Genomic DNA, 10,362 nt, shown 5'->3' on the forward strand with positions numbered 1-10,362 from the left:
AATCAATCTGACTCTATGATCTTGTGAACTGTAAAGTGCCTTGAGATGACATGTGTTGAGAATTGGCGCTATAGAATTAAACTGAATTGAATTGAAAGATGACCTTGCACATTTTGAGTATGTTTGGCTCAGCCTGCTGCTGAGGTAAAGCCTTGCAGGTCAGCATAAAACCAACTTCTCTGAAAAAAGACAGAAAAAACAACAAACTGTGTTTTATAAAATATGTGAATCAGGAAATTGTCTGTATACCAAGCTGAACAATTGTTGTTCTATACTTCAAAAAACACTTTAGATTTTAAAATGGAAAAATTTCCTAATTTTTTTATGTTTTTTAATAAAAAAAAATCAATGTATAACATGGATGCATAAATACCTGTACTTTATTTCAGTGTTAAATGCTGTTTAAAGTAACAGATTATAATTAAAAATGCCTCCAGACCTTTACTGGTTGTTGATTTTCTTTATTTGGACTCCGCTAATTTTCAATTGGTTACCCCTGGTCTAGGCTTAGGCTGCGATATTTTAACACGACAATATGCTTTGATCTAAACTGTCTCATTTTAGCTCTAGTTAATTTTTTTTCTCCTACTGGAGAACAAACCTGCAACACAGTTTGGAAGCTTATAAGGTCCTGGGCTGATCTTCAGAAGTTTCATATGCGCAGACCAGGTATTTAAGAAAGGTGCAAAGTGATTTGCATTTGATGTCCTGCAGGCAATGTGCGCACATTTTCTTTTCTATTTTAGAATATTATTATGCAGATAATATTCTAATATCAAACTGTGCAAATTCATGTGTGAAGGATATTAAATGTAAACATTTACCACATGCAAAGCAGTTTTCAAAATCGTACTTCTAAACGTCAGGAGCAAACTGACATGCAAAAATATCAAAAAAATTTAATTTTGGTCACGAAGGAGGCATTGATATAATTACAAAAAGGATGGAGGGAGATTTTTCTTATGTGCTCTGAGAAAACAGCAAAGTTTTTCTAAATTTCATTCCTTGATTGCATTTTTTTTCTTTCACAGATTTTCATTTAGAAAATGTGTTGTTTGATTTCAACAATAATGGAAATACATACATAAAACAGCAAGGTGTGACAATACATAGCTGCAAAAAGGCACAATACGTTTTAATTTGGCTGCTTGCATCATACATGGGAATAATTTGCACATTACTTATTATTTTGCAGCTATCTATGTTTAAAAAAAAATTAAACTGCTTTAAATTTTTAAAAAACAATGTTTCATGTTTGAAAAGAGAGTTGCTTTTTTATTTTAAATGTGTTGTAACTCACTTCAGCATCCGTTCGTTGGTTTCCTGATCCATGGTTAAGGGGCTGTGTGAAGATGAGGAGATGATACCGAAGGAGCCCAGTGGCTGATGGGTAATTGGTGAGGAACTTTGCCGAGCAGATATTCCACTGATAGAAGGAGAGTCTCTCAGGACGGAAGAAAACGGCAGACAAGTCGGAGCACAGGACACCGACATGTTTACCACCTCCACCATCTTCTTATTCACAAAGGCCAAGCCGGAGTTGGGAATTCTCGAGGGTTTATTCTGACAGTCCAAAGGATCTTTATCACTTGTTGATGCTCTATTGAGGGTAGCAGGTGATGTTATTTCCATGGCCTTCAGCCCTGTGAGGTCACTTGGTCTGATGTTGCTCCTGCTGGTAAGATTGTTGGACTGTGACGATTTCAGGGGCATCTGTGAAGGATTGAGACTTCCTTCATCAATGTCTCCCTGCTCACTCTGATGAAAACTCTGGCGATCATCTTTGCAGCTACTTCTGTCCTGCTCCGGTGGATTTTCACACACACATGGTTTGTTTTGGCAGCTACAGGGAGATATTTCTGATTCCTGGAGATGCACATCTTCCACCGAAGCACTTTCTCTACTCAGGTGTGATTGATGTTTATTTTCATCCAAACTGCTTTCAATGACAACACTCTTCTGTACAAAAAGCTTTTCTCTAGAGCTTGGGGAAAGTAACACATCAGACGCACCACTTAACACCGACTTTCTTCTGCAGGTCTCTGGCAGATCCTGCTGAGAGTTTGAATTTGTAGAGCCCATGTCCATATCAATGTGGTCGGTGTTTATGCTGAGCGGAGGCAACTCTGGCTGCTCTAATGCCGTTTTAGTGTTCATAGTAAGAAAATCCTGGTGCTGTACTGCTCTCATTCTTTCTTTTTCCAAACTGATAAGAACCTTATCTTCCTCTGCATCTTCGGGGCTACTTATTTGCGGTGCAGAGACAGACTTGGTCAGTTTGCTGAGTTTCCTCTGTTGCTGGTCCTCTTCGTAAGGCAACGAGCTAATTGAGGTAAGGGAGGCCTGTATGCCTCCACTCGGTAGGCTGCTGTTGCTCTCCATTCGCAGGCCTTCCAGGCAGCTGCGATGGACTGGGTGGTCGATCACCATTTGCTTTGGGATCTCCCGCTCACTAGAAAAATCTAGAGATGGTCGTTCACGAAGTGCAGCTTCCACCGGCCATGCCACCGAACTGGGCTCGCTTTCAATACCCGAATCTGAAATTACAGATGATGACCGCTTCATGATCTTTGAGCTTCTTAAACCTCCACTGGGAGTAATTTCTCTTCTGATGTCTCCTGCTAACGGCAGTAGAGCAGGACTAACAGTGGAGGTCAGCAGGCTGTTCATGGGAGCGTCTTCGCTGTCATCGTCAATAGACTGATTCAATGGTAAAGCGCTGTCGCTGTCCTCTTCAGTGTTTTCTTCTTCTTTTGTTGCACTAATGTTACTATCAAAGGGTATAGAGATATTTTCTTTTCCATCGAGAACAGGAGATTCCTTACCACTGTTCGTACAATCAGTGAGGAGATTAATTTTAGAGGAAGGATCATCTTTAATATATGTAGCCGTATCAGTGCCTTGACTTTCTTCTGGTTCCTTTAAGTTCTGTTCTGGAACCTCAGAATGTTCCAGACTCTGCTCTGCTGGGTTTAGAGCACTGCTACAGACAATGTTATTTGGACTACAATTCGCTATGTCTGGGTTATGCTCAGGCAGCTCCCTGCATTCTTCAGTCTCCATGGAATGCTGGGATAACGCTGGCGATATGGCTTCAATGCTGCTATGAAGAATCCTTTGAGCAGGACACTGGACGGGTGACTGTAAGCCAATTCTGTCTCTAGTTGGCACATGTGATACAGCTTCTGCAAAACAAAACAAAAAACCACAATCTGTATAAAAAGCCCCATTTACACTACCCTGTGAAAACCGATCTGCGCCGAGTTCGGACTGAGCTTGGATCTGTTAAACGTGTCGAACTTGGTTCCTTATGACCGTTTACACACCACTCTAGCAGGGTTCGTCGCCTCCTAGTCACGATCTTCTGTACTACTGCTCTCTAAAACAAGCAAATCAACATGGCAGCGGCCGTAGCATTCAGGAAGTTAGATTATAATTGTGATTTTTTGTTGTTTGCGGAGAGTCATAACCTGACTCCGCCAGATGGATTTGCTCCGCATATCCATCTGGAAACCTTCCGTTGAAGTAATTTTGGGAAGGGGCGAAAATACTGGTTAGCTGATTGGCCTATTGGTGATAGACGGGCTAAATAAACCAATCAGATCAACGAAGCATATGACGTACTAACAGAGCGACGACAAAAACACAACCACAAGCCAGGGTACTCTTGCCGAAACCAGTCGGGAGAAGAGCAAAAACATTTTTTCCTCTGAGAAAAGCCTCCAGAGCAGTGTTTTGCTCTTCTTTCAGTGAAGAAATACTCTGTAATTCCGATAAAACTTGCTCGATAGCCACGCTAACGCTAGTTTCATCGGCTGAAGCCGCCATGTTCTTTAGACTGCACTGTCGTGCTTCTCGTTGCGTCACACCTCAACCCGCCTCAGAGCCAACGCTGATTGGACATTCGTTTGGTGAACTGCTCCAAATTTTCTTCAACGGAGAGTCTCCAGACTGATTAGCGAGTGAAATCTTGAAAGCTTGCGAGATCAGGACGGTCTCACGGGATAGGAGAGTCAGGCGAAGAAGGCAGCCTTTGGTGAATTTACTTGACAGAGTCAGCTTTTGGGAAGTAGATACGACAAACTATGGTCTAATCAGGGCGTACAGACCCAGGAAAAAAACAACAGACGTTTAGGTTCATCTCACTGCTAAGCAGAATCATCACCGGAAATCGAGTGGCACGGTAGGGAAGCTAGTATTTTTATGAATGGCTGAAATTTCATGATTACAGAGGCTGACTGTAAGGAGATGACGCAGTCTGCTCATGCACTCTTTGTTATCTGAGAACTGAGCCAGAACTGAACCACACCGAGCCCTATTGATGAACTAGTACCAGTTTAGCATGGTTTGGTTGTCTAGCACGTTCCAGTTCAGTTTTGCATGCGATTTATACTCTTCAGTTATATCGGTTACCGTGCACACAAGAAAGTGTCGGTTTCAAAAGGGTAGTGTAAATGGGGCTAATGCTTCCTGTATCACAAACAGGCTTAAATAGGAGGCAAATGGGACTTTCGCTTAGAGGTTTTGACACCTATTCAGGATTATTTGTCAATTCTGTCATCTTGCACTGTTGCCTCTGAATAAACCCTGTTTTGCAGTTGCCATGACGCGCATCACTTAGAATTTAGAAAGGGAATGCTTGCTGTAGAATCTGTGTTACCTGTCTGCAGAGAATCAGCATATCTGTCCTCAAAGATGATGGGCAAACTATTCCAGTCTCCATCAATGTCCAGGCACTCGACAGGTAAAGGAGGCATTTTGGTCAAGTAGTATGAGCTACGGACTTCTCCAGCTATCTTGCCATGTCTGTTGATTCTAAAAACAAAACAAAAAAAACAACAAGAAATGTTTAAGAAATCTAACAAACTCTCTCAGCTCAAATCAGCAGCTTTAGGAAAGTACAGAAACTTACAGCTCTTCTTGAAATGTCAGACAGACCTCTTTTGGGTGTTGAGTGAAGAAATATGCCTCTGAGAACCTTCTCACCTGGTATTTCCAAACACAAGAAAGAAAAATATTTTCGACTCAGTCTGTATTTACCGTCTTAAGCACAAGAGGTTATTAAAATAGAAGCAAAGAGAAAAAAATCCAGCCCAGACAGTCTGTGCAACAGAGCAAATCTTTGTCTAATTAGAAATGCATCAACTCTAACAGTAAGTGAGCATGACACCCAGATCACCGCCAACACACTTTCTTGTGTATTTCCTTTGACAGTAATTAGAAAATAAGTGTTAATTGAAACCCTAACTCTCCCAGAGAGAAGAGGCATGACAGTACCCTCCTGGGGTAATTAAATACAGAGGCCTACATGTTCATTGTTTGCAGATAAATGAGATAAAACAGTGAAGCATAATAAAGTCCTATGAGCTACTGCAGTGAGGAACATACGGCTATCCTATTTTACAGTCCAGTGATCAGAAAGAAATTACTCTGGACACTACATTAGCCTGACTAGATGGATGGCTTTAGCTACTGGATCCAGGCTGTTTCTCAATTTTCTAATAAGCCAGATATTCTAGTATTTCAGGCTTTTTTACTGAAAAGAAGGCATCAGTGAGACTTTCTATAACGCATTTAATTTTCATTATATATTTTATCATCCGTAGTTATTGGAGGTGCAAAGATGTTTCTATTATGGAAGTTTATTTGTTTTTGTTCTGGAATTAAAGATCCTTTATTTGTCAGCTGAACATTTCCAGGGTTGAGGTTTCTTTTGGTAACTGAGAGCATGCTGGAAGTAAACAGGGCATTTAGCAGCGTTGTAGTGTTCTGACCGCCCAACCTGTTGCTACACATTGCTAATATTTTTTTCATTATTCCCTATTACACTACTATATATTTACATGCATATATGGCTACAAAAATAAATAAAAAATCTTGTATTGCCTTAAAAGAAATTGGAGACACCATCAGGCAGTCCAGACTGGGTTTTTTTATTCTTGTCAAAGTGTCGAAAAACGGTGGTGCATGAGCATCTTTCTGCATGGTTTTGCCATTGGTTTGCAAAACCAGTGACCTGCCAGGCTTTACCTGGGCCCTAAGCATTGTTTGTTTATATTAAATATATATTTTATACACCGGTTAAAGTGATACAAAAGATATAAAAAAATTAGATTACATTAGATGAGCTTTATTGATCTCATCGCGGAGAAATTCACTCGTCACATATTGGCATAGTAATTAAAAAAGGTGCAAACAAGGAGGAAAAGGTGCATTAGGAATAAAAAATAAATACAAATAAATTAAAAAATAAATAAAAATAAGAAATAAAAAAAAAAATCCAAGGGAGTAACACAGAGATTTGAGGTGACATATGTACAATCAGGATGGCTTATATACAGGTGGATTGACTTTTACATTAAAGTGTACCGGTAGTAGGTGAGGAACAACGGTGAGGTAGTGGTATGACTATTATGTGCCACACAATTTTTCAAACCCATTTCTTTGCATACATTTTCCGAGTTGTATCATTGTGTGATCATCCCCTACGAGCAATAAATATGGCAGGCCATTTTAACATAAAAGCTTCTTATGACTATGCGTAATTACTTGTAAGTTATCAAACAAAGAGTTTTGACTAAGAAAAACTACATTTTGACTACCCTGAATGATACTTTAAGATATCAGAATTCTTATTATGACTAGTGAAAATAACAGTTATCTTCATCACATTATGGAGAATCAAAAAGCCTTTTGAGGTATCTGGAATGATCTCACCTTATTCCTCATTTAAACTGTGACATATCTGGAATTGACATTTATGCACTATTTTTGCACGCCACGTATCACTTTACTTGGATTTATCACTTTACTTGGATTTTCACTTTATTTGGATTTAGTTTTTACATATGCATAGATATACGTACAGATATATATACAGAAGAGCTATATGTGTATATATTTTATCTCTTTTTATTCTTATTTTTTTATCTTTATTATATTGTATAGTTGGATGTGTGTGTATATATTATATACAACTGTAACTGGAGCGTGTAACAAAAGTAATTTCCCTCTGGGATAATTAAAGTATTTCTGATTCTGATAATCATTGTAACTCAAAGTTAGTCAAAATCATAATTATTATCTGAATTACAAAATAACCAAACTCACATTGGCAAATTGTCTCACTGAACTGACAAATCAAGGGAAAGAACATTTATTTCAAGAACAATTAACTTACTTGAAATGAATAAATGTAATTTATGAGCTTCATTTTTTTATAGCGACTAACTAAAATAAAAAAAAATAAATAAAAACATTTTATTATTTAGTTTTTTTTTTCAGATAAACCTGTTTTTTTCACACAAAAGGGATCATATCAAATATAATCTGCACTGTCTTCTATTACACAGTAACTCAGCAAAATGTCATTGGCGGATTTCTCTTTTTATTATTATTTTGAAACTCACCCTAAGCGTGTGATGCTCCTGGGTCAGATAGGACAGGATGTAGGGGTTGAGCACGGCGACTTCCAGGAAATGGCTCCACAGCTCAGCCAGCTGGGAGCATAGCTGGCTCACGTCCCTGCTGATCTGCTCGGCTACTTTCTCATGGCCTTCCTGCAACTGAGAAACATGCATTCATCTAATTTAAACCAGAATCAGCAGGAAGGTCATCAGCAGTACAGCTTGGATCAATCTATTTTAGGAGCTGTGTGTTTCCTGCTCAGCTCACACCTATTAACATTATATGTCCTTTGATGAAGCTCGTTTGTGTGTAAGAAACAGCTCGACCACATAGTTAGTTTAAAATCACTATGATGAAAAATAGAACATTTTGATCAAAAGTGACACATTTTGGCTCCTTGGCATCAAAAAACAGCAGATTTAGAAGCAAGTTTTGAAAAATAATCTTAAGGTACCTCTGCTGCTCCCATGTGGACATAACTCCCTACCGCAGAAAAAAAAAAACAATTCCCCTCTAATCCAGAGGGTGGCAGCAGTGGTACTTTTAGCTGTTATCTTTTTTTGACATTTTGATTGTTAGAATATTGACAATAAACAGACAAAAAATGCACATTGGTTAATTAATCACATCATTAAAGATGCTATTTAAATATTTCTATTTTTTGTGCTTAATGGAGGAGAAGGGAAAGTTAATCCTCTGCAAGAAATCTGAGTCTTCAGTGTAAAAAAACAACAACAACAAAAAAAAAACAAGAACAATTAATCAACTCAAAATTATGCAAAACAATAAATGATTAATTTAGACAGCATTGGTGCATAAATGTGTAGCTTTATCTGCAAGGACTCCGATATTATCTCATCTATCTGTATGTCTGTCTAACTATCTCACTAAACAGCTATATTCTAAAATGTAGATGTATGTTAGTTTTTGGACTTACCTGTAACTCTATGGAGAGCTGATTTAGGATTTCTTCTACAGGCAGCACCTCTGTGGAACAGAAGGTATTTGCAGAGATTAGTGGAAAGAAACCAAGCAGGACGATAAATTGACTTAACATTTGTTCAAAGTAAAAGATCAAATTACTGTAATATAAATCAAATATTTGCAGGTGTTTTGGTAATACTGCCTGTTTCTACATCTAGAATTCTGTTTTATATTCATAACTGTTATTTTTTTAACTAAACCCTTTAATTTATCTCCTCTCTCCTCACTGTATTTTATTTTATTTTTTAACATGACTGTTCTTTTATCTAATATAGTGAAGTGAAGGGATCTTGGACAGAGGGAAATTAATTTTTTCCTCAGTCCCTCTGTATGTATTCAGCATTTTAATTGACTTCTGTTTTTTAATGGACACTTTTGTTTGTTTTATTTGTTTGATTTGTTTGGTTTTTATCTCTTTTCTAATTGTTTTGGCTCAGATTCCAGATAAAGGTTCTAGAAACAATCCATCATCCTACAGATGGCTGTAATATACTGGCAGGAAGAAACACATGAAAAATATCCTAACAGAGCTGCTGGTAAAATGTTCCGACACACCTCTGCTGTAAACTAATAGTATCCCCATCTGAAATTAATATCGGATATCCTATAGTAGCCAAAAAAAATAATAAAAATCAGATTTTATTGGCTGGTCCCTAAAATCTCTGATATTTTCATGCTGAGAGAAACACCCTGCTTCTGTTAAAAAAAAGGGTTGGTTGGTTGTTGACTTTTGTTCTCTGTTTCAGTGATATTACTTGATTGGGGCTTTTCTTACATTTTACAGTATAAAATGAGTAATAAAAGCCCGTATGATTCATGCTAATATCGTATCAGTTCAATACTGGTATCAGGAAATTCTCAAATCTGCAATATTGGATATTGAAATAATTGTATCAGGACACCCCCTACTATAAACCTGAGAACCCAAGAGAAAAAGGAGAATGTCAAACAAAGAAAGACAATTAGAAGAATTGCATTTATACAATAATGTTAAGGTTTTGGTGCTCAGAACTGTTTAGGAAACATTAGCGCTGAATTTTATTTTAATATGCATAAACAGATACATGAGAATCTGAGCCAAAATCAGACACAGCGCAACCTGACTGCGCAGCAGTCTGGGTCGTGGACCTGAAGACCTTTTAAGATGAACTGGTTTGCGTGAGAAACAGGTGGGCCTCTGATGATGAGGCAGGTAGTTTAGTTTCTTCATTTGAACTTCCGCTGAGGCTTCATAATAACCAACCGAGAATCCGGCGGGACTTTAAGATGCAAGCTAACAAAAAGGCAAAAAGAAGTGAAGCCAAACAGACCCCATTGGTCATGATAGGCGGCTAACCAGCCCCCTTTTATGACTCCTGTGATCTAAAATGCATTATTAAATTAATAATTTATTCTACAAGATTAAAATAATCTTAAACTAAATTTGCCCTCAATGAAAATTAATAATTTTCTCTTTTAAGGGGAGTGGCAGCCTAGTGGTTAGGGCATAGAGCTCGGAATGAAAAAAAAAATAGAATGCATACTATGGGACCAGTCTGACAATCTGAAGTAGAATAAGAACATCTCAAAAGCAAAAGACCATTTCCTGAACCAAAATATTCATAATCAGATGAAATAAGTCATTCATCATCTTTCAATTTGGTGAAAAAAAAATCAAAACCATTTTATTTATTTTTTTAAAGATGAATGTTCCTTTATCTGATGTAGTGAAGTGAATGTTAAACTCTGACAAGTGTTAAAAATGAATCATTGATGTTTATTTTCTTCATGATTGAGCATCATATAAGGGATCTTGGACAGAGGGAAATATAATATATATTTCCTTCAGCATTTTCATTGACTTCTGTTTTTTAATGGACACCTGTGTTCGATTGTCTGTTTAATCTGGTTTTTATCTCTTTTCTAATTGTTTTGGCTCAGATTCCAGATAAAGGTTCTAGAAACGATTCATCATCCTACAGATGGCTGTAA

At 37.7% G+C, this 10,362-nt stretch overlaps 1 protein-coding gene across 1 annotated transcript in view; it reads right to left on the bottom strand.

The window, feature by feature from the left end:
- Positions 1-10,362, bottom strand: part of fam135b (family with sequence similarity 135 member B) — a 97,760-nt gene that overhangs the window by 12,382 nt on the left and 75,016 nt on the right. The window contains exons 9-13 of the mRNA XM_015398285.1: positions 8,345-8,394; positions 7,410-7,565; positions 4,913-4,986; positions 4,661-4,815; positions 1,301-3,185 (exon numbers count right to left, since the gene is read on the bottom strand). Coding sequence (XP_015253771.1) covers positions 1,301-3,185; positions 4,661-4,815; positions 4,913-4,986; positions 7,410-7,565; positions 8,345-8,394 — 2,320 coding nt within the window. The remainder of the gene's footprint in view (positions 1-1,300; positions 3,186-4,660; positions 4,816-4,912; positions 4,987-7,409; positions 7,566-8,344; positions 8,395-10,362) is intronic.

The sequence above is a fragment of the Cyprinodon variegatus genome, unplaced genomic scaffold (assembly GCF_000732505.1).
Source record: "Cyprinodon variegatus isolate N-32 unplaced genomic scaffold, C_variegatus-1.0 Scaffold923, whole genome shotgun sequence".
Lineage (NCBI taxonomy): Eukaryota > Metazoa > Chordata > Actinopteri > Cyprinodontiformes > Cyprinodontidae > Cyprinodon > Cyprinodon variegatus.